This window comes from Lagopus leucura, unplaced genomic scaffold (assembly GCF_019238085.1).
Source record: "Lagopus leucura isolate 7727_CA_CO unplaced genomic scaffold, USGS_WTPT01 Super-Scaffold_73, whole genome shotgun sequence".
NCBI lineage: Eukaryota > Metazoa > Chordata > Aves > Galliformes > Phasianidae > Lagopus > Lagopus leucura.
The window spans coordinates 48,701,386-48,726,865 of NW_024962252.1; the positions used below are offsets into that span (position 1 = coordinate 48,701,386).

At 40.5% G+C, this 25,480-nt stretch overlaps 1 protein-coding gene across 2 annotated transcripts in view; it reads left to right on the top strand.

Annotated features, from left to right (window-relative positions):
* PDE7B (phosphodiesterase 7B) overlaps positions 1-16,867 on the top strand; it is a 164,766-nt gene extending 147,899 nt beyond the window's left edge. For both annotated transcript variants that reach the window (XM_042877859.1, XM_042877852.1), the window contains 7 exons: positions 383-483; positions 2,347-2,478; positions 5,162-5,253; positions 6,709-6,853; positions 8,830-8,926; positions 12,229-12,309; positions 14,062-16,867. In XM_042877859.1, coding sequence (XP_042733793.1) covers positions 383-483; positions 2,347-2,478; positions 5,162-5,253; positions 6,709-6,853; positions 8,830-8,926; positions 12,229-12,309; positions 14,062-14,279 — 866 coding nt within the window. In that variant the 3' untranslated portion in view covers positions 14,280-16,867. The remainder of the gene's footprint in view (positions 1-382; positions 484-2,346; positions 2,479-5,161; positions 5,254-6,708; positions 6,854-8,829; positions 8,927-12,228; positions 12,310-14,061) is intronic.
* The last annotated feature ends 8,613 nt before the right edge of the window (positions 16,868-25,480 follow it).

Genomic DNA, 25,480 nt, shown 5'->3' on the forward strand with positions numbered 1-25,480 from the left:
CTGCTGTAAATCAGACTGTACTGCCGTAATGACATATTACTCCCCCGTGACAGCAGCCTAAATAATTACACTCCGTTGTGGATAAGTTTGCCTTTCTTCCTTATTTATTTTACTCCTGAATGAGAGCCTTCACTAAGGCAAGAAAGAGTTGATTTATGAACCTGACCGAGTGTATCCCCATGGGCCTCACAAATCCTTTCATGCATATTTTTTTTTTTTCTGAAGGTATCGCAATAAGAGCACCAGTCTAAGTTACAGGTATTTGAAGAAACTCCTTAGGCAGCTGAAGGCAAAACTTCAAATTGTATTTTAAACCCAGTTCCCAGTTGTGGTCATGGAATTCAGAGACAAAAGGATCTTTGTGTTCTGTTTTGTTTTCCAGTTATGGTACAAGAAGATTACCACAGCCAGAACCCTTACCACAATGCTGTCCACGCTGCTGACGTCACGCAGGCTATGCACTGCTATCTAAGGGAGCCTAAGGTAAGGACAGCTTTTCACATTGACGTTGCTTTCAGATAATGCTCAAAGTTGCTTTTCCAGGATTAAAAAAACCAAACACTTAAGTACTATTTTTCAGATAGCAGAGAATTATTGCAAACTTGAAGTCAGCTTACAATTTCAGAGAAGCTACTCAAGTTACCTCCCATCCTGTGAATTATGTGTCTAGGTGCTGTTGTATGAGCTCTGGCAAGTTTTGCTGTGACAGTGTCACCAACCATCCACCTGATGTGGCAGTCCTCCCAGCAGTGCCAGTAGAAGGCAGTGCCCGCCCATGCCTTGGTCACTTCAGGGCATCAGCCCTCATGTCAGTATTTCAACACACTAAATTTGGCAGTGGAACACCAAAAATGGGCATACAGTCCCTTTGACTGGTCTTGTTGAAAGGGTGTCCTCTACATGAGCCAGCAGCAGCTTCTTAAATGTTGCATTAAGCCCTCACAAAATGAGAGTTAGACAATTATGATGTTGCATTTTATTATATGATTTATTATTTATTTATTTATTTATTTATGATATTATATTATTTTATTTATTATTTATGATGCTGCATTATTGGAAGGCACTTTAATACTGTAATCATAGAATCATAGAATGGTTTAGGTTGGAAGGAATCCTTAAGATCATCTAGTCCCCTAGACCATAGGCTATAGGCAGAGACACCTCTCTTTAGACCAGGTTGCTCACAGCCCCATCCAGCCTGGCATTGATTGCTTCCAGAGAGAGGCATCCACAACTTTTCTGGGCAACCTGTTCCAGTGTCTCACCACCCTCACAGTAAAGAATTTCTTCCTAATATCTGGTCTAAAAACCTCTTCCAGTTAAAAATGATTTCCCCTTTTCCTGTCACTACACGCCCTTATAAAAAGTTCATCCCCAGCTTTCCTGTAGGCCTCCTAAATAATGCTGAGCCACAGTATAAAAGCATAACTAATCTTTCCTGACCTGACTTAAACAAAACAAAATTATGCTAGAATTAGCAAATGTTTTGACCAGAATATAAAAATTGTGAGGACAGGAGGAAGCCTCAGTTTTCCTTCACTTCCATCTCCTGCAAGATCTGCAAGTCTCTTCTGACAAAAAGTGCAGAGGACGGCCAGCATCCATCTTGTTAATTCCTCATCCCAGCATGCTTCTTTCATATCATAGACTGTACACACTCATCATGCTAGTAATAACTAACTCACTCTCAGAAACATTAGATACTAAGTCTTTTGGTTTTCTTTTTTTTTTTTTTTTTCCAGTGACAACACAATTTGCTTCTGAATAATAAACTACACAGTAGAAAAAGTCTGGGTGGTTTTTTCAGATTTGTATGTCTGAAGTTGGAAAATTAAATAATACTCTCCTATAAAATACCAGCATCTGATCTGACATAATCTAGTGGCCCATTTTGAAATTTCAAAAATTTGTAAGCACTGCATTCTAAGCATAATGCTGTTCCAGAAAAGTGAAGCATGATGTGTTGTTGGTGTTGTTAAATAACGAGCAAGGGAACTAACACACACTGGCCTGCTGGTGTACTTACTATTTTAAACTGAATCTTTTAGTTTAAAACCTCTCAAAAACCTGTATAACAATCCATATATTGCTATAAACAACAAAAAGATGAGAAATACAGATTGTAGTAACGTTAACATAGTCTGATTCTTTGTAGATATTTGTTCAATAGTCACCTCGAAAAGGTTGTTCTCAGTTTATTAGTTTATTTTGTTTTTGATGTCTGTGTACAAAACTGAGCAGTTCCATGTAGTCAGCTGGTTTGTTTGTCTGCCAAAAGGGAGGGATGAGGCCAGGGGAAGTGTTTACTGTTTGCTTTCTTGTTGTGATTAATATGTGATTCAGCTTGCCAGCTTCCTCACCCCATCGGACATCATGCTTGGACTGCTGGCTGCTGCAGCTCACGATGTGGATCATCCAGGGGTCAACCAGCCATTTCTGATCAAAACGAAACACCACCTTGCCAGTCTGTACCAGGTAAAAATACTTACCAGGTCGATAATATGTACAATGGTGTCAGTTTGTATTTCTTTTTTTCTTGAGCAAGCACGTAAACAGCAAGGATGTCTTAAATTGGCATGTTAAAGGGAACTTTTGCTTCACATGACTCTAGGAAAACGGAACAACTAATGAATGCAGCAACTTAACAAGATAAAAAAAACAAAGGAAGAGTTGTAGATATTTGCACAAACATCCCAGAGATATAAGGAAAGGACTTTAAAGCAGCCACCATAGGTCATGCCACAGACTGTCTAGACCAGTATCCTGTTTCTGAGAGCAACCACTAAAACATACCAGAGAGAAACAGATGCCTGGGATAAATACAGTGTTGTCTCTCACCTGGTAGTTATCCTCTCTACTCCAACAAGCAGTAGTGGAAGGCTCCCTGAAATGAAAGTACAGCTCACTGGTGGGTCAATGACCATCAATGAACCCATCCTCCACTGTTTTCTGTGGTCTTTTCTGAACATATTTAAACCTTTGGCCCATGTCAGTTACTGCATTTTATCTACAGTTGTCATTTATGTATAATCAGGGTATCTTTGCTTGCATGTGTATGGTATATGTACATCTCTGTATTTATAGACTTGAGCGATGCCATAAATCATTTTGGTTTCACTAAATGTAATTCATAGTAATTAAATGGTGATTGTAGGGATGTAGGGATTTCTATCCTTCAGAAGAGTCGACTTCAGCCTTTGTAAGAAGGTATCAGAAATAGAATATTCTAAGTTAAAAATTAATCTAACTGAGGAAGACTCATTAATAGCTGTGTTTCTGTGAAAATAGAAATCAAGAGTTTGCTGTGACTTGCTTTGTTTATGTCAAGAGGTTATCTGTTGTTTTGCCCTACCCATGCAACATTTGAGTTTAACGTAAGAAATTGGTGGTATGTTCAATTGTCCTGTGTGAGACACAGAAAGAAGCTGGGCCCTGGGATTCCCAGCTATAACGCGTTGGTGCTGAAAGACTCCAACCCTTATGACTGGCCCTGTCACAGATTGGAGATTTTGCCATAGTCCTGAAGTTTTTGTTAGGGCAGTCCTCTAGTTTTTAGGCAGTATTTGTGACAGAGACTTCCTAACATTCCGCTTCTAAAATAAATCTCTGCTACTGATAATTTCTCAAAAAATAATTTTTAAAAAAGTGTGGGAAAATAACCTCTAGAGATCGAAGCTAAAAACACCAGCCTGCAAGCCATCACATGGGTTTTCTTCCTGCTTGGATTATCTCCCCTCCAGCCTAAGTGATCAGATAACTAATGACAATTAGGCTTAATAAGGCAGTAGAGTGTTCCTAGGTGGAATAGCTGACTCCTAATTGTTGGCAACAGCTTCAGGGATTCTGGCTGCCTGCATTTAACAGGGGTGTCATATGACTTCATGCTCCCTTGTCACTTGTTAACTTGACCTTTCCTTTTCCCTGCTCCATGTACTTTAAATATGGGATACTGGATGCTGTACTGGCTTTAAGTTCTCAAATAGCAGCAGGCAAAGAGCGGGAATTTACAGAAATGGAAATCTGGATTGAATCCCTGACTTTTTTTTTCCTTTGGGTAACTATTAGTTCGATGCAAGGATGTGCATGGATGCCTACATGCTAAGTCGTGCTTTGGCTCTCCTTCAGTGTGACCAAATGTCAGGCAAGCAGGTTTGCATATGGAGCTCAGGAGTGCTCCATGCCAGCACAGTAAAAGTAGAGGCAGAGCAGAGGCTGACAGTCTCTCAAACTCAGCTGTGAGCCAGCCAGAGAGAAAAGGAAACAAGCACCTCTCTCCATGCAGGTAAAGCATTTGATGAGCCGTGCTTTAGAGGGAGAACTGAGGTCTGACAAGGTGGGCAGAGGGCCCCCCAGTGTGCTCTGCTCTGTGCAGGTGGCTGAGAGCAGCCACTGCCAAGAGGTGCAGAGACAAAAACAAAATGCAAAACACTTCTGTTGGAGTTCTGCTTGTAGCTGAGAGCAGACAGGAGAACAGAAAGGGAGAAATCTCCCTATAAACACAAGAAAAGATGGGTATTTCACACGTGCATCTACAGTGTTTTGATTTGAAATTAACTTTATGCCATATTTTAATTCAGCGAGCCCAGCGTAATTTTTTCACAGATATGCTTGCTCTGCATTCTTGACCCAGCAATCTTTCCATGTTTATGTTGATAGTATGACAGAAGAGAAATGCAGACAACCCAGTAGCAATAGCTTAGCTCAAAACAGCTGCAGCAGGCATGCAGGGGCATCCCTTATTTTTTCCTTGGTCAGAGTACAGGGGTGCAGAAGCCCATCCTGATGTATTTAGGCAAGAAGAGAAGAAGGCTATTTAAGTTGGCTGATGAACAGAATTACTGTCAAAAGTCATCAGACTTGTTCTTAGCTTCATAGCTTGTTTTGAGTGCTTATGATTGGAAAGTTGTTGTTTTGTTGTTGTTTCTCCCCAGTAACTAGGGTTGATCTTAGCTAGAATACCTACAAGCACAGTGAACTTAACTCTAGAAATCCAGATAGATTCTTCAAATCTGTCTAAAGCACAGATTTTCAGATCAGTTTTGTTTTGTTACAGCAAACAATTTTCAACCAATTCTAGGCATCACGAGATGTGACAGATACGTAACTGTGCCATATGTACCTGCCTAATCCTTGCATGTATCCCTTTTGTTCCTACCAGAATGTTTCCGTGTTAGAAAATCATCACTGGAGGTCTACAATAGGCATGCTTCGAGAATCACGGCTCCTCGCTCACCTGCCCAAGGAGGTGACGTAAGTGTCAGCTAGAGAAAATGCATCTCTTAAACTAATCCTTGGCTTCCATCACTCGCCTTCAAAGGGGCATGGGCAGAGAGGTCAGACTTCAGAGTAGGCTGTCCAACTTTTTGGCTTGCCTGGGCTACACTGAGTGAAAAGGAGTTGTCTAGAGCCACATCTACAAAGATTGCTCCAAAAGTAATGCCTCCTAATTATTTCCATGGAAACTAGAATGAATAGAAAGAGCACGACAACACTGTTTAATGGAGCAAATTCTCAACTACAACACAGTAACCACCATTAGCTGTGCTTTTTCACCAGCAGTAAATAAAAAAATGCTTATAAAAAAATCTGCACTAGCAGTGGTGACCCACCATCACTATTGCTACTGATGAAATGCACCACCCACCCACCGCCTCACTGTGCTCACATTCACTCCTCGATCACCATCAATATTCAGCAAGTATCAATAAATGCCAGTGGGTGCCATTGTTTCCTTATGGAGGAGCTCCGTGACATGCACTGCTTCATGCCATTCTGTCACTGTCCCTCTGCTGCCATCTGTCGCACAACTGTTGGGAAGTTTCAACCCCTACTGCCTACCACCACCATCTGCTTCTGGATGCCATGGGGCAACATAATAAAACAGGAGACATAACTTTCACAGCAACCCTCTTAAAAAATATAATGAATGTATATAAAGTAACTAAACTTATTTTAATTTTTAATGTTTTTATTAAAACATATACAGAAGCAACTGTATCTGTAACTGTAGTAAACTGTAGTAAAGCTAGTGGGATATGTGGCCTTCTTTCTGTGAAACTAACGCATCAGTTTGGTTTGATGGCAGTGGCTGCAATTCTCAGTGAGCTCTCAAGGTGTTTATCAGAGACTTTCTCATGAAAAGCGTCCTGTGGGCTGCAGGTTGGATGTGCCTGGAGTAGGCTGAATGTCCTGCTGCTCTCACCAAGAAATGGAGATCAAGACAATGAGTACCCTGCAATACTAAGATTTAATTGCAGGTGACCTTGCCAGGAATATGAACAAGTTACCTGGAAGCAGTAAGCCGTGTTCCCCTCTAGAAATCCTTCACATCAAACTGACAACTTCTGTTCAGTACTACTTTAAAGCTGCATTATTCAGCACCCAGCTCAGAGCAGCTGGAGTAAGATGTGTTTTTCTAGATGCACCATGTTATTTGTTTTTGCCTTTCCTAGTCCTTTCTGGAAGCTTTCACATCCACCTACACAAACAAGTGTTTTTCTTCCCCATTATCCCTTCCTGCCAAAGCCATTTAGGCAGCTAGAGCAGTTGTATCCTATCAACCCAGCAGAAAATGACCAATCTGATCAGTTTGGATCCATAAAGATTGTGGGAGCTTTATGCTAGCTGTGGTTTATAGCAGATTGTTTTGAGCTATTAGAGTCCAATGGTTCCATGACTGATGGGGCTTATTTTCCTTAATTGCAGACAAGACATCGAACAGCAGTTAGGCTCCCTGATCTTGGCAACAGACATCAACAGACAAAATGAGTTTTTGATTCGTCTGAAATCTCACCTTGACAATCAGGATCTGAGACTGGAGGATGCACGAGACAGACATTTTATGCTTCAGGTAAGTTCTAAAAATTTGTTACCACTATTGTTTTCTTACTTATTTCTCAAGTAATAGTATTTCCTAGTACACATTAGAATAGTGTAGAACAACATGACTGACCAACCACATCACCTCACCTACCACTACCTCCTCTGTTACCTCCACCTGGCATGTCAGGAAAGCTTAAGATGCCTCTACTATTACCTTATGTGATCTCCTTGAGTTAAAAAGCTGAGAATGCAGGAGAAACATGAGTGTCACATGCTTAGAAATGATGATAAGCTACTAATTATTTCTAGGCCACCACATCTCTTTCAGACAATGCCTCTGTTTTGTTCTCCTTGTGGCAAATATCGCTTTGCTGGTGTTATTTTCTAGTGATGAGCAGGAGTGCCCCCTTCTCGGTGTTCTTCCCCAACCTGACATCAGGTGTTCAAGTTCTGTTCCTGCGACTGATGTTCATAAGCTGTCTCTGTGGAAACAGCTGTTGCCATGGCAGCAGGTGTTTCTCTACTGGATCTTTCCAGCTAATGAAGAAACCATGTTTTATTTAAAAATCAAACTGATTCAAACTGATTCTTTCAGCTAAGCTTCAGTCATTAACAGGCTCTTCAAAATTAACCTCTACCTATTAACGCATTATTGTGATTAAAGTAGCTGTATATACATGATTCTGTGCAGAAATGACAATTTCTTTTTAAATACATAAAAGAGTGTAATCATTGTCATTTACAAAACAAACATTTTCACATTTGCACTCTGTCGAGGTTATGGGAAAGGTGACAGCTGCGAGGAAGTAAGTGCTGATCTGTTGCTTCTTCCCCTTCAGAAGCGTGAGAAATGCAGAGATCTGCTAGTCTGTTCTCCATGAAACATGGTTTTCTGTCAGGTTCCTGCACAGCCTGCGCAGGGCAGGATGATAGGCTTATCATATTTCTGGATAGATTAGGCAAGACAGGCAAATGCACAGGGCTTACAGTTCTCAACTGTAGCAAAAAACTGTAGCACTTCCTTGAAGATAGATAGAAACTAGGACAGAGGCCTGGTGAGATTTGTTTAGTTGGAGGATTATTTGTGGAAGAAAGAAAAAAAAAAAAGAAAACAAGAAGTTTTAACCTATCCTCATCTGTGAAAGAATCTTGTTTTAATACACAGTAATATACAGTAATGTTAAGCCTGCTCAATTTAATCCAGAAAGAAAAGAGGCTTGGAGACCTCCCTCCTCTGGTTAATAGATACGAATTTATACAGGAAACACTTCTGTTTTCCTCTCTGAGTGCCAGATGAATTCTGCCCTCTGTCCTGCTGACTAACTGTGTTCAGGTTATCTGGGAAGATGAGAGGCTCACAGCACCTTGTTCCAAGCAGTAAGATAGACAGACCATTACATAGCTCACTTTTCCAAAGCAGTTAGTTGATTGTAAAAATCTCTTGCCATGCTGTACTCATTCCTCTGCAAAGCACGTAATAGCACTAGTTAGCTAAGTGAGTGCCAGACAGAGGCAATGCAGAGGGCCCTGTGCTGAGTGTTGTAAAGGAAAACACACAGACATTAAAATGAAGTGTAACTAAAGTGAGATGAGAGGTCGCTCAGACCACAGGGAAGAGACGCCCGAATGGTCTCACACAGGCTTGGCTCGTCCTTCCCTCAGCATCCCACGTGGAGCTGAGCCAGGCAATCAGCAGGAGCCAGCCTGCAGCTTGTCTTGGCTTGCTCCTAGCAGGGAATATCCAGAAGATTTTGCCATCTTGGAATTTGGCCCTCCTCTTGTTCTCACTGCAGTAAACCGTAGGGCTGAATGAAAGGTTTGTTAGCAGCTGAAGTAAATGTTCTTTCCTCAAAAGGAGTATTTGGGTGAGACTCAACACCCAACAGGTGATCTTAACCCTTCCTGCTAGTGAGGCCTGGGAGTTTCACGACTGCAGATGTACCACTGAAGCACTCCTGGATAACAATCTCTTTTCTCGCTGCCACTTTTCTCCTTTGCTTTCAGATTGCACTCAAGTGTGCTGACATCTGCAACCCCTGCCGGCTGTGGCAGCTGAGCAAGCAGTGGAGCGAGAGGGTCTGCGAGGAGTTCTACCGCCAAGGTCAGCCCCTGCCCTGTGCTCAGGACACAGAGCTGCTACATGGCAGCAGCCTGCCTCAGGCCTCAAATCCTCTCACAGTGTGCTGCATTTCAGCTCTGCAATTTCACAGAGGAACCCGCAGCTTGCCTCCTCACTGAGGACCCTCAAGCCAGACTTAGCATTTCCAAGCTGAAACCATGTCAGGGCTACAGTACGCTAAAATCGCAGACTGGCTTAGTTTGGAAGGGATCATCTAGTTCCACCACAGGCAGGGTTGCCATCCTCTAAATCAGGCACTAGATAAAGCTGTCCAGGGCCCCATCCAGCCTGGCCTTGAATCATCCCACCAGCCGCTGTGTTTTATCTCATGTTCAGACTCTCACTGCAGCTCCTACAGCAGTCTCACCCTCTGAGTTTCCCAAACATGACACGCTCTTCTGCGTACAAATGTAGAGAGTTCAAAAGCAGTTCCCCAGCATGGCAAGCCCCCCTCACGTGGCTTACAGGAACAAAGTAGGCAAGCCAGTACTCTGCTAGAACCTATTGCAAATGCTTCAGACCCCTGCAGAGAGCTCAGTCATGCAGGGCTTTTTTTAAACACAGTAATTGCACCATTTGGCTCTATCTGCATAGGCAAGGTCATGCTGTGCTACAACACGGACGGGGTACAACAGAGTTTAATCACTGCTAAATTCTTTGTTTGCAGCATCCTGAGAGCCTCAGGCAAGCAGTACAAATTCTGGAAGAGCACACAATGAAGTACTCAATTCAGTTAAAATTCTGCTGTATGAAATTATTAAGCAACATTTAGGCTGGTACCTGGTACAGCTAGTCCTAACACTAACAAGCAAGGACAAATAGGACAAGTTAATTTTTGGCCAATGTCAGTTTAAGCCAGTGAAATGTCTTCGACTTCAATGCTTTTGCAGTAACAGAAGCAACTTGCAGGATGTGGGCTTGTGTTATCAGATAGCCAAGACATGAGGGCAGTGCCCCACTTGTCCCATACCACATCTTTAGGGCCTTGAGGGACCACGCTGAGAAAGGCAGCAGCCGCAGCTCTTGCAAACTTTTGCTTTTTCCCCAAGACTCCAAACCAAACACGCCAGCAGAATTTCTAAAATACACCTCTGAGACCAGTTATATGCACTATACATAGACCAGTTAGAGCTGTACAAGGAAAATAAGAGCAGTATATGTGGGAGAATGTACAAAAAACACAGTTTGACTGTCAGTAGTGGCTATATAATCCTGGTAAGTGTGCACAAAAAAAAAAAAAAAAAAATGTATACCATACAGTAAGACATCATTATTACTTAAAATAATATATATTATTTTAGGACTTTCAACCTCCTTAAAAACAATGCTGGGTCTAGAAGGTATTTTTTGTGATATTTGAAAACCATTGCTCCTCTGGTCTGATTTTAACTACAGATGAGGCAGGTAATACTAGAATTAGTGCATTGTTTAATTTTCCTTCTGTTGTGCATACAGAAGTTTGAGCTCTTTTGTTTTTGGTTGTGTGGGTTTTTTTTTTTTTTTTTTTTTTTTTTTTTTTACAAAACATTTCTAATGCCATTTTAATAGCATTTGGTTGTTTGTGAAGCTCAAAATGTTTCCCTGGTATTTCCTAACTACCTAGTTAAAATGAAAACAGTCTCCTCACATTTAAAACTCAATTGTGTGTGTAATAGAGAGAAAGGTAAGGCTTAGGAATGCACATAGTATGTACAGGACTATAGAGGCTGAGCAGCAGTAAAAAATTCAAGTCAAAACTGTCTGCTAGTGGGTATAAAATAAAAGTGTTTTTAAACAGAAACAGTGAATATGAAGCAAAATGTTTCTTTTAGGTTGAATATGATGTTTTGTCTGCTCTAGCATAATGTTATTTATGGATACGTTTCTTCTAAACAGCACTTGCAGTATCCTTATTAGTAAATAAAATAGACAAGCAGAACAGCACAGCTTGTACACAGCTGTGCCGTAGGTGGGCAAGAGTCTGTACCCCACAGACTTGCAGCCTGGTAGTGTCTCTGAGAGTGTAAACAATCACAAAAGAGGAGTGTTCCACTCACAGTGTTTAAAAAAATACTGATTTGCTGCAATCGTTTAATGGGCTAATGCTTGAATGTGGAAACCAAATCTCCCCTCTGAGACAGGTGGTTGCTGTCTGCATGGCAACGGCATCTTCAACTGGAGCAATCAGAGCTGCTTTGCTGCTGAGCTCTTCTATGCAGCTGACCTGTGGTCCTCTCCTGCCACTGCAGCATCTGTGTGATCATTGCTATCCATTGCCTTTAGGCGTAAAAGAAATGTTTTAATGTTCTTAGCTATCATGGAATGGCCAGGGTTGAAAAGGAGCACAATGATCATCTAGTTTCAACGCTCCTGCTGCGTGCAGGGTCACCACCCACTAGACCAGGCTGGAATGCAGCTATGTATGGGAGTGTCCTGTATGATCCTTTCTGCACCTGCAGGAGCAGTTTCTACTGACTGTTTTTAAGCATTGTCTCAGTGCCCAATTTAGTCGATTTTGCTGCAGTTGGGGTGGTAGCAAGGGTGAGCAGATCCTTCACCCAGCTGTTCATCAACAGTTTAAAGCAGAGTGTGGGCTAGTCACTGCAGAAGTCTTCAGGACAGTTCCAGGTTCACATCCAGGAACTCATCCTTCACTTGATCCCATACTGTGTTGTGAAAGGGGCAAGGAGGTCAGTCAACCACTTTGTTTCAAGTCCATTGTGTGCAGAAGACTGTGTGAGGATTTCCTGGACTACCCAGGGAATTAATGATGCAAGTTCAGCATAAACATAGATCCCATACCCAACCACATGTGACACAAATGTAAGACAAACTTGAATTACATCCTTTTTTCACGTTTATAACCTCAATTCTATGATTTTTAACACATGAATTGTTACTCTGGTTTGTAGTAGTTTACTAGTGCAGACACAGCTGTGGGCTGCCAGGCACCATCATCCTTCAACAGCTTTTTTCACAAGCACACAGTAGCAACCCACACTGCAACACAGCAGCTATCTTAAAAAGGAAGATTCTCAAATACTTAAGTGCTTACATTTAATGTTCATTCAAAAGTCACCTTTCCTTAGAGAGATTTTTCTTCTTTGCATGCTTACTCGCTTTGATACCTTGAAGAAAAAAAAAAAAGATTAAAAAAAAAAGGCATATTTGGACATTTAACGTGGTTCTCACTGGTGCCAGGTTCCAGCTGCTCAAAACCATACAGCTGCAGTCATTGTATGAGTCTGACACAGGTATGGAGACAAAAGTAGCAGAAATTCTTTTTTTTTTTTTTAATGTTGTAGGTGACCTGGAACAAAAATTTGAACTGGAAATAAGCCCACTTTGTAATCAACAGAAGGATACAATACCAAGCATTCAGATTGGTAAGTATTAGCTTCATTCTGTCTCCTCTGTGTTTATCTCAGTGTGGCACAAGCTCAAACAGAAACTGAAACACGATACGTGATAAAATCCATCTGGAACATAAACCCAGTGAATCAGCAGCAAAGGTCAGCTTTGTGAATACTGAACACCTGATCTAGGATTGACTTCTTGCTGTCTTCATCAGTTGACACACAACATTGTTTCAAATGCGTCATCAGCCAGTTGCAAGCTTATTTCTGTGGAATACTTTGGCTGTTTGGGATGATGAGGGAAAAGCATCCCCACAACTGCTGAGCGCACTGCAAAACCTCTCATTTAAAGTAGCAACAACATTATTTTCCTGTCCAGTTTCCTACAGATTCTTCATAAACACTCCACAGTATGATGCTCCTGCAGAATCCAGAACATGGAAAGATTCATTAAGAGCCTTCAGGCCATATGCATTGTTGCCTTAGTAGTTCTCTGAGTATCTGAGGGCATCCAGTCAGGGCAGCAACTCCAGTTTCTTCATCTTCCCTTCTTTTTAAAAACATTTGAGCTGTCCTCCGTAAAGCCTGACACACTACCTGCAAAGAACTGAGCAGTTCTCTCCTCCTCTGTGCTACACACTGCTATCCCCACAGCCTCCCTTTGCTGGACAGCAGATTGATTTCAAGCAGCGAGCAAGTTTCCATGACAGTGTTTGCAGATGACACTCAGCAGCCCAGTGGCTACTTTGTAGTTCGCATTTCCATAAATGCATTTGCAGTTTCACACCATATGCATGGGATGTTAAGCAGACAGCTGTATAACCATTAAATACTACCTCTCTCGCACCAGAATGATTGCTTCTGAAGTGTTTATCTTCCTCTTCCAGAAAGTAATTTAATGTGTCTCTTAACCCAACTGTATTGTTACAGCAAACTGCAGATACCATATGCAGATAAACCTGCTACCATTTGTCTGTCCCCATATAAAAGCAAGGATGCAATCATACACTAAAATGGGTTTTGAAGTATCCTTTTTTCTGAACTCGATTTTGTGGGAATCAGACTCCAGTTTATGACTTAGAAGTTTTATTTCCATTTGCTTTCATCTATCAGCGATTTTGCCAGAAGTACAATAACTTAAATACAAGCTTTTCCTATTCATAAGTACAACCCCATGCTAAGGTCACTCCTCAGCAGTCAGAACAGACTTATTTCTAACTTAGAGAAGCTGTTGCATAGTTTTCCCATGTGATATTAAAGGCCAGCACAGACATCTCAACTGCTGTCCTTGTCTGCACTCTGCAGTACAAAAGGTATTTATGACATATAGGACAGTATTCAGAAGCCCACAAGCTACTGCAGCCTGGAAAGTTCTGGAATAGGAAACAGAATAGCCACAGCAGCACTTACTGCTATTGCAGCGATAACTTCAAGCACTTTAAGGGGCTTAGATGCCACTACAGCTCCTCTCATATCTCATGCACAGCTGCAGCTGGGAACCTGTTCCCCTTTTTCTAGAATAACTAAAATTTGACACTAAAAACCAGTGTCAGTTTTTTCTTTTCCCCAAGCTTACCCCAGACAGATAGATCCTAATCTTGGTGATGTGTGCTGGTCAAAAGCTGCCTGTTTCAAGAGGAACTGATGGTTGCTTGAAGGTTTATTGTCATTTCTCCTCAAAGTTTTCACAACTTGTAGCACTGTACTCTGCTGAGGTGCTACAGGGGATAATGCTCTCAGGCAATGAATTTGCTCCTCACCTGCTGTACTCTCTTTCCCTAGGGTTCATGACGTACATTGTAGAGCCACTCTTTGAGAGGTGGGCCCAGTTTACAGGAGATACGCCCTTATCTGAAAACATGTTAAACCATCTCAGGAGGAACAAGGCAAAGTGGAGGAGTTTGCTCCATAAGCAACACAGCAGTAGTAGGAGCAATGACCACTCAGGTCAAGTAACTGACAGCCAGGAACAGACTTTAAATGAAGAAGAAACTCCTTAGTGGCAGCTTTGCACTTTTCCTTATAGCACTGCTATCTTCGTCTTGATCACAGCAGCAAGCAAAATCCTGAGGAGCTAGGAGCCTCTTGTCAAGACCATGGAAAGGGAAGAAACAGCAAAGCAGATGCTCTAAGGGTCCTTATGAACAAGCCCATGGTTCTGCTGGTTCCTTTCTGGATCTCCATCTTTCTCTCCCCTCTCTTCATTCTGCACATGCCTGATGCCATCCGTCACTTCAGATCATGAACTGCTTGAATGCAGGTCGAGCCAGCAGAGCTGAAGCCGAGCCAGTTACTGCTGCCATGAAGCAGGGAGGATTACTGAGAGAACGGGGAGGATAGAGGCACTCTTGGTTATGTATTCATTTACCATGAGTCATACTGTGACATCTGTACAAAGGCCCAGAGCGCCATACGCTTTCCAGTCCGGCAGCTGGGCTGCGCATGAAACCACCAGCATCTTCAGAACCCAGAGGACACTGGTTGAATGAGACAGCGCTCACAGAGGGCAGAGAGAATCCGGTTATTTTAGTAATTAAAATAAAAGCCTTTTTAACTTTTGTATTCTGTGCACTAAACAGATGTATGAACTTTGGACTGAAGTTACACAACTCCGTGTACACAACTCCAGTGTAACAAGGCTCATTTTGGTAATCATTTTTATGCCACTTTGGGTAAAAGAAAGACAGGCATCTTCTCATTGCAAGGAACGGTATTCCCTGGCAAATGAAAGGGAAGGTGTTGTACAGTCTAACCCTTTGAAACACGAACAGATCTACCTTTTGAGTACTGTTTCAAGTAACGTGTTTATATTCATATGTGTACATTTTCTGTAAATATGAGACGCTACTGATTCCCATGCCAAAATACTGGAGTATTGTGGGATTGCTACCTGTAAAAAACATTGGCACTGTGAACAGAATACTGTTAGTTTTAATACAAGAGAAACCATTTGTAAATATGGTATAGAGTTTATTAATATTCACCATTGTTTGTGGATAAAAGCCTTAACTTTTAGCATCCTTCATCTTCTGATAGCTGCCAAAATCATATGATTACAAGATACAATTCTGTACTGCCTTTCCACTATCAAAGGTATATCACAGGTCATTAAGGAATGAAGCCTGGCAGGACAACTTCTTGAAAACTTCAAACACATTCCATATGGATCCGTGCTGTTAAAACCGTAGCACCCTGCACATTCAGTATAGGCAAAGGCTTCACAGAGCCTGAAGTTTTAGTTCAAAACAAACAAGCAAAGCCAGAAGCCCACAGCTACAACCACAGTTCAACAATTCAATCAAATTAACATTTATTCAAGAGTGAATTTTTATTAAATAGCATAGTGAACTAAAAAGCACGACATCCTACTAATTCTGGTGTCCAGCTGTTTTCTTAAGTGATCCTGTAGTGGAGATCCCCCCTGTATTCTCCTACTTAGATAGCCAGGATATAAATGTATTTGCATTTTTCTTTTCATTAAAAAAAAAAGAAAAAAAAAAAAAAAAGAAAGAAAGAAAGAAAGAAAAACCTTCAACCGACTGCTAGATCTGTCTCACTCATTGAAGGAAAAAATGCTTTCAAAGTCAGCCTGTAAGGAAAATCCTTGTAACTGTCGTAGTAGTTGAGGAATTCTATGAATGCTATGTTCATTTTTCTGAAAGATACATGGCCCTATTTGTGTCATAAACAGCCTCAGATCATTCTATACGAAGCTTCCCTTAAGCTTCCATGATTTCACTGAGATTGCATTCTTGAGCACTACTGCATTGCACCAAAGCGATTGCCCTCTCTCCCCAGAGGAGCTAATCGTGTTTGAGCAAAGTGCAGCATTGTTGTAAACCCTCAGCACATCAAATCATCACAGCTGTTTTCCAAAAGAACTAGCAGATATGGCCACATAACCACGTTCAGAGGAAGTGTCTTTGGACAGACCAACAAAGCACTATTTAAAGTTGGTGTTTGAGAGGAATAATGCTTGCTTGGAGAGTTGCAAGGGTAGATGCAGTAGAATTTGTTTTTAGTTACAGGGAACACTGACTTTGTTAGACAAAGTCTTCACGATCATAAGGTGACTAACGTTTAAAGGAAAACAAAAAGCATAAGGTTTAGTAAAGGATGCTTTATTCTACTAAGTCATTGGATATGTATCTTCAGAGAAAAGGACTGAAACTCAGTGAAATAGGAAGGTGGAAATCACTAGTCTCCTTCCTCTCTCTTCTAAACAAAACTCATATATTAGATGCACCATAACAGTCAAAGTCAAGGAGTTGTGGTAGAATAAAATTATTTCTAACTATAGGACATAAATGCCTTTTTAACCACCTGATGGTGGAGGTGGCAGCATTACCACTTTACAGCGTTTTATAGATATTTCTTCATGACAGATCCAGGACAATTATTAGGACATTATACAAGCAGTATAATGGGCTGCCTGCAAGCACTTAAGTACATACAAAAAAAATATCATTTCCCTTGTTTTGTCTTTTATACTAAGAAATTGAAGCCATTTTCCATCTAGTTTAAAGAATTTTTTTAAAGCATTCTGAGGTTTAGTTAAATAAACCTGGTGCCTAGCAGCAAAAAAAGCTCTTGACAGAAATGTGCTGCTGAGGAGCATCCAGAAAATAGGTCCAACAGGAGAGCTTAGTGCATGTCAAGTTCTGTTACAGCTACAGTGCATCCAAGGTTTTTTCTGTAATTAGAGCCTAAGGGGCCTATTACAAGACTGCTCTTACCAAGTTAAATCTTCCTAATAAACTTTGAAAAGCTGCTCTTAAAACAAACAGGGTTTTTTGCTGTTGCTGTTTGTTTTGTTCGGGCTTTAGGTTGGGTGCACTTAATGTTCTTGCTGGATTTCAGTCACCCTATCTAATGAAACAGTGCTCAAAATAGGTGGCTCCAGAAATGCATCTGTAGTTGGAAGGCAAACCCATTACACAAGTTTGGGCCTAGACCAGTTTGCCGCAGGTGCTCTAGACAAAAGTGAGCTGAAAAATCAGGCTCTGGCAACAGATGTCTGGCAACTAGATTCACTGGAATCTGTGGTTGGACTAGGTGAGCTCAGAGGTCTTTTCCGACTTTAATGCTATCTTATACGATTCTCCACAAAACAAGCCAAACTGTACCTGCTACAGCGAAATCAGAAACACCAGTGCTTGGTGTGGTAAGTGCTTGGTATTATCTAGAGTTTAGAGAACATTTTGGGGCTGGGATTTCTCCCCAAGGATGCCAACAGGACAGTGTATGAACAGAATGGAAAAAATGTGCAGACAATACAAAGTCTATGGATCGTTACCCTGGCAGCCCTATTAGCCACTTTACAGAAAGACTTAGTAGATCATTTTTCTTTGCTACTGGGCCACTACAGTTAAAAGACTCTCCAGTTTTAAAACTGAGTTGGGTTTTTCGTATATGTAATGAAGGAAGCAGATAATTGCTAAGAACAAGCATAACACACTCTAACAATGCCACACAAATACAGTTCACTTAATTAATTAAAACCAGTTTCTTTAAATCATTTCATCAAAGAGGCAAAGTCTGAAGAGTGGTAATAAGTGGCATTTTTACATTGGTTAGAACAATATGTACATACGCACTTCCACTAAGTAAAGGTTTGACCTGCCTTTGGGTTCCTAAGGGCTGACATTCCGGAAACCAACCAAAATGGGAAAACAAGAACTATAACAAATGTATACTTCTGAAAAATAGAAACAGACAGATGAGTAGCTGACATTAAGTAGCGCCTCCAGACGATCTCTAAATCATAAATCTATTCTTTTCATGTGGACTATTGGTTTTCAGTAAGAAAATCAAACTCTCCCAGAACGATCAACGAGAAGGTTGCTACCACAGCAAATGGAATGATCTGCATCTCAAACTGCACAGCTGTCTTAACAGCTTTTCTCAACTCTGGTTGAACTTTCTATTAGAAGTTTCCATCAAAACAGAGGTGGACTCCTATGAGCCCTTTCATATGGACTCTTCTTGGAAAGGAGAATCACTCCTTTTATTTTCAGGTATCAGATACCAAACATCATCTACAGCCTTCTATTCTAATGAACTCAGATAAGCTTTCCTTAAGATTCTCCCGCTCTCCTCCTGACACCATCACCCACAAACTCAATAATAAAATTTAAATTAAGATACTGCAAATCTAAAATGAAGAAAAAAATCCATGCCAAAACCTAAACGAAACAGAAAAAAAACACAAGGCAAGCTTCATGCCATGAACATGTGTCCAAATTATTTTGATTGGTGCAAACTATTAGTCTATTGTTTCTATAAGTCATCCAATATTTTAGGTACATAAACTATCTGTGCAGAGCATAAGTTTGACTTGGATGTAAAAATATATTCTGCTTATCTCTGAAATCAAGATTGTATATGTCATGTTTATTGTAAAGCATTTTATATATACATATTCACATATCTTGTACAACTCTATGGGCCAAACACTGGTCCCACCAACTTCACCGGGACCAAGAATCAGCCCACATATGTGCGTATATTTGCCATATGCATCATTCTAAAAGGAAGCACTAGATTGTGTGAAAATGCTGTGACTGCTATGCAGTGATGCCAAGAGACTTAATTGTATCTTTTTTTAACATACTGCTGTAAGTATTCATCATGTCAAAGAATGACAACTAATAAAATAAAAATTAAAAAAAAAAAGTGTCCAAAATTCATTGGTAGAGGGAGGTGTGAGGCCACACCTGGCATCCTGTGCCCAGTTCAGGGCCCCCATGACATGAAAGACATGGGTGTACTGGAAAGAGTCTAATGGAGAGCTTATGGAGATGATAAAGGAAATAAAGCATTTCTCCTACAACAAGAGGATGAGAAAGCTGGGACTGTTCAGCCTGGAGAAAACGAGGTTTGGGGGAGACCTGATCAATGTGTATAAATACCTGAAGGGGGGGATGCAGAGAAGACAGAGATGGACTGGCCAGTGATGCCCAGTGACAAGACAAGAACAACGGACACCAACTGAAACACAGGGGGCTCCCTCTGAATATTAGGAAGCATTTCTGTGCTGTACAGGCAATGGAGCACTGGCACAGGTTGCCCAGAGAGGCTATGGAATCTCCTCCTTAGAAATCTTCAGAAGCCACCATGGTGCTGGGCACCCTGCTCTGGGAGTCCCTGCTTGTGCAAGGCTTGGGACCAGATGTACCAACAGGTCTCTTCCAACCTCAATCATTTCTTGATTCTTTGATTCAGTTCCAGTATCTACTATGTTTTAAGATCATTGGTTAATTTTAGACTCATTTCCCATTTGTGGACCACGTTATGTATTTTATAATCAACAAGACAGAGGCTTGTGAAGTTTAATTGAAAGTATTGGTAGTGATGTTCTGCAGTGGTAAATAGTTTTAAGTGAAAAATATCTGTCACTGCAGATAGACATTTGCCACTGCCAGGACTGATTGCTTGCCCAGAAGTTTTACACCGTCAGTATTGGAAAACCACTCACACTATCACAATAGATATTAGTACTGTTTTTTTCAATAACAGCTAAGTCTATACAGTCTCCTATTCTGCATAAGCACTCTGTACAGACGCTGATGTTTAATGGTTCAGTACAAATAATATAGCATGAATGAATCCCTGAACTTGGCAGCAAAAGGAAAATTATAATAGGGCTTTTTCCCCCTTGGCCTGGCCAAAGCACTAACTGCAATTTAAAGCTCAGATGTAGAATCTGAGAAATAAAAATATTAATTAAGAAAAGGAGCACTACAACACTATATGACAAATTATTACTTAGGTGACAGATACTCCTCCCCAGAGGGCAGGAAGACATTGTCCCTCCAGTGTCTAACGCAATCCAATCTTCTCTAGATTAACATAGGAGTAGTTCTAAAATACACAGGTTTTAACAACAAGAAAGGCATATGCTGTTCCTGCTCATACACCTCTTGATCTTTCAGCAGTCTAGCATGCAGTAAGTCTAAAACAGTTTCTGTCAGACTGTTCCTAAGTAAATGAGCCACTGCATAGACAGGAAAGGATTTAAATTGGCCGTGTGACTAAAGCCAGTGAGTCACTTTACCATATCCTGGGCTGGTTTGAGCCTCAGGAGAAGTTTTACTAAACATCACACAACAGCTCCATCCACAAAAACTACATTTTGTTACCTACAGTGCCACTTGCTAAAAGCTCCCTTCAGTGGCCAGACAGCCCGTAAGGATAGGCAGCAGCAGATATAGTTGCTTTACCCCCAAGAAATGTAGTAGTCACAATCCAGTAATAAAGAAGGAATTGCTTACCGTTCTCTGAAGACCAAGACTCACTGAGCACTCCAAAGGAGGCAATCTCTGAGTAGAGATCCTTCCCTCCCTGCTACCAGCCCTTAAATGAGATTAGGGAGAGGTAGAACCCAGGTCCACCCCCTTCTGGTCGTACAGAATTGCTTCCACCTGTGCTCCCAGGGCTGGTAATGCCCCTTCACCAGGCACTCAATCACTGGTTCAGGCTGTGACCTCATGGTTCCAATACACAGTGCCTTGCAGACCTAAAGACGAGGAACTCAATATTACAAGATCACATTCATGCCAGATGATTTTATGGGAATACAGAGAAAAGTGATAAATACTGTACCTTACAGAGTTTAAAATATATTGTACTAGGTTAGAAGTGGACTTGGGTATCATAAGAAGATGCAACTAAGATGGAGTGTTAGTATTCATATCAACAGGGCTAGAAAGGAGATACACTGTTACCTCCACCTATCCTACTGCCTAGAGATAAATTCTATGCTATCATTTTCATACAAACCAATATCCGCAGAAGCTGCAAGTACAAAGTAGGAAGTGCAAAAAGGAGTGGCAAAAAGCTTTGAGTCATGAAAAACCTCAAGAAAGGGGAGAGAGGGAAAAAAGAAAAATAAAACAACCAAAAAAGACTCTTCCTTAGCACCACCTATTTTTAAAATAAAAAATAAAAACAGAACAGTCACACTGAAGGCTTCTGTTCTCCCAAACGTAAATGTAAAAGCAAGGGAAAACAAAGTAAAACAATACATTTGGAAGTCACTGCTACAAGGAAACATTTAAATTTGGCTATGTGGTTAAAGGTTAAAAAGGGGTGAACATTTACATAAACAAAAAGAAAATCCACAAGTGAACACAAGTATTACTAAAATTATGACATTTGGAGAAATTGTACCTTGAGATCTATATCAACCTTTAGTTCAGAATGAAGCTTTCATGACCTGTTCACACAGGTCAGCAACTGCTACATTCCAAATCCAAAGCTTTTATTTGTATATGCAGGGGATTCCTATGAGCTTAGCTCATGCTTAAGAATCTGCATGAAAACAAACAAACAAACAAACAAACAACAACAACAAAAAAACACCACATAGCTGCAAAAATGTAAGTAAATCTAGAGATGCAGCTACGTTTGTTTTTTACACATCACTCCTTTAAGAGGACCTGCCAGCATATGAGGGCAAACTCAGGGCTAATCACTTTGGGCAATCAAAATCCAAAGAAAATAGGAAATACTACAACATACCATTGATTCAGGTTCAGATTCGACAAGAAAGATCATTCAATTCCCTAATGTCACTTCTCTGCATGTTTCATGTTTTACAATGGATATTTCAACACAATCTTTAATGAGGTAGAAAAAAAAAAGATGTCGGTATCATCTGCTGAACGATCAAAAAACAAGTCGAATTACTTTCTTTAAAAAACTTTCTTTAAAATCTCTGTGATGAGTCAGCCACGATGGCAGATGCGTACTTACTTCAGCTACTCAAAAGTGCTTATACAGAGTCAAAACAGACACTGCATCCCTCAGCTGCCTAAAGGTGTCTACAAAAGTTTTAACATAGCAAACGCACTTCCTATATTTACACTCCTTGTAGCTACAAAGATAATACATGTACAAACTGTATCACTGGAAGGTATTATCACTGGATTGAAGTGAAGAGACCTGAAGAAGAAGCTGAGGGGTTCTCCTTTTGCACTCGACTCTCCAAATTCCTCTGTGCTCCCTCTATCAGCAGTCCAGTCTGGATCTGACTGAAAACTTACTACCAAGCCCCCATTTTTATGTTCTCTTGCACCTCGCATACACCTAACGACAGTCAGCTTCTCAAAGACACCAAATAGCCACAAGCGCAACACAAATAATTTACTTTCAGAAAATACAGTATTTATTATGTTCCAAATTCTATGCTATGTTCTTTTAAAAAGCTGAGTGACTTTCCCCCACACACTCCAGATGGGGAAGGGAGATCTTCCTTCTCTGAGATGCTCCAAACTGGGCTGAAAGAGAGGAAGGTCAGAGAGCACAGGGTGTATTTCCTGTCAGAGCCATAGCAAGAAGCTCACAGCTCAGGTAAGGAACAGACCGAAACAGAACTAAAATTCTTGTGAAGCTTTTGCTGTCATGTAGACATGAGAGGGGTCACTGTAACTCAGAAAGATGCTGAATGAAGTGGAACCAAGGACTCGCATGCAGGGGCACAACAGGCAGAAGCAGAGATCCTTCCAACTCCTTTCTACCTTCTTTGATCATCATTCCCGAGATCTCCCTAGTTACAACCACAATGATTTTATTCTAATAAAACCTGGCTTTCTGATCTCAAGAGAAAAATTCTCCTGAGGTTCAGCTTCAATTCCTGCCACAATTTATTAAGTACTTTTCACAACAGTATGAAGCCTACTTTTTTAAAAGGGATTATTGCATATATGTCAGTTTCTCAGATTTACAAGTTAGTAATTGAAAATATTAGCAATAATGTTTGCTTAGGAAGGAGTAGGGGAAGTAAGCTTGAACTTCAGCGTTCTTTGCAAAATCCTGTCTCTCCCTGAGACCTAACCATCATCAGTCCAACTACATTTCTTTCTTTCCAACATCTCAGTATCATTAATTTAAAGGGGGGACTTGCATCACCACTCTTGAGTTACTTGACAGCTTACAGTTTTGCCGGTGGGAGTTATGCTGCTCTCAGGGACATCTTATATAACAATGCGGATGTCATGTTTCACCTGGCACGGCACATCTAAAACTTAAATGGACTCTTCTTAAAGCTCTGAAAATCAGCAGAGGTGCACCTTCCAAAGCAACACAGGCTCCTCCCTCTGAAAATACTTGCAAAATGCCAATGACATAAACACTTTTTCTAGAAGCTGGACTATTAGACAACCTGTAGAAATACATTGGAATATAAACATACTTCAAAGGTTCTCTGCAGAAGGTAGTGTAAGAAACTCCTAATTGAATGAGAAAAAGGCATAATTGTTAGAAGTGACTCAACCAAGAAAAGCCTCTTAGAAATTTTGCCTGACAGATTCATAAGTCTGAGACCTAAGCTTTAAAATGCAGTAAGTGTTGATCGCCCAGAAGTCAGAGGGTTATTAGTTTGGTATTGCCTTGTTTTTGGCAGGAAGCACTGCTTATTTTTCACTCTGTACTGGGTTCAGTATAAAACTAGTTTGGGGTTTTGGGTACTCAATAGAACAAGTAACAAGAAGTCATCACTTCCCATTACGGATGTCATACTGTTTAAATGTTTAAATACTCACTTAAATTACTCTAATTTTCACTTCCTGCTATTGCTTAGTATTATGTTTCTCTCTGTCACAAAAGAAAGAGGCCTTTGCCACCTTTTTGTTTTGAATTTCTCTACGTGCATTCACCACCATACCAGCTCACTGCAAACAGAAACTGCATTCTAAAAATGCAGTACCACAAGCTATAAATTTGAACAATTTGAACAGAACTCCTTCATAGCTTTACACTTGACTGTACTAGAACATACTGTTTCTGAAGACCTAACTTACTACAGTACTATAATCATGGCTTGGTGTCATCATTCCCATCTTCATGAGTGATCACAACATAATTTCATTTTTTGATTATCCACAATTTTTACCCATTGTTTCATTACTAAAATTTTGGAACTGCATTAACCCAAAACGATTCCCCACAACCCTTGTAGAAACATTCCCTTTCCGTGATTACTATTATCTGACACTTAATCAGTTTTATATCCATTTAACATATATTCTAGGGATAATATGAATGCTATATTTTAATTAACAATACACTACTACATTACAGCTATTTTTGTCAAAGATTATTTCAAAGATCTATTTTCTAATAGAGCCACACAAGGTTACTCCAGTTACCTAGGTATTTCCAAGGCTGTAATAGGATCCCACCACACACATCCAATCTTTTTGCCTAGAATTGACACATGCTAACTGACCTGTAGTTGCCTGGTTTACTCAACTTTTCTTAAAAAGAAGATCTAGATGCCTCAATAGTTTTGCAAGATTTATTCAAAATGAACATACAAGGCCAGAGGCCTTCTTCAGCCAACTTCTTCAGAAACTGCAGATTCAAATTCCTTAATCATCCTCCATTTGAAGTGTAATTTTTTTTTTTTTTTTCAAAGAAAGCAGGGTTTATCTTATTCTGAGAAGAATGACTTCAGAAGTAAGGAGTGATTGGTTTTTTGAAGTAATACTTTCCACTTTTTCTAAGATCTACACAATTGATGAGACTTATTCTTAGCAATCAACAAGATAAACAGCAACTTCCAAATTAAAGCACAAGTGATCATTACCACACGTGATGTTTATGACCTTCAATTCACAACAGATTAACTCTTCATGATTTTTATGTTCAGTCAAGGTCTGGCCATGTACCACTGGATCTTAGTTGTAATGCAGGTATGCTGGAGAATGATGAAAGACTTGGTCTGATGACCAAGATGCAACCTCCTTCCCCTATGGCTCTTATCATGTTAGAGGAAGACAAGGGGGCTTACAGTTTGTACAGATGTCTAGAAATGGAATGGAACAAGTTTTAGCCATTTCCCCAGGCAACTGTTGGCTCAGGGTATTGTTAACATCCTAGCAACAGCTCCAATAGCTCACAAAGCACGTAGCAGGATCTTCCTCACTTTGCTTATCTTGCCACACATTAATCTTTCTTTCTTTGATTTGTGACTTCAAAATTAGAAACTCAACATTAGAGAACTGTGATACTACTGACAAACTAGGTTACAGAGCAGCAGATTTGTAGAGATCAGTTTCATAGCCATAGGATTGCTCAGGTTGGAAAACACCTTAAAGATCATCGATTCCAACCACAACCTAACCATACTACCCTAACTAACAAACCCCACTAAATCATGTCCCTGAACACCACATCCAAATGGTTTTTAAACACATCC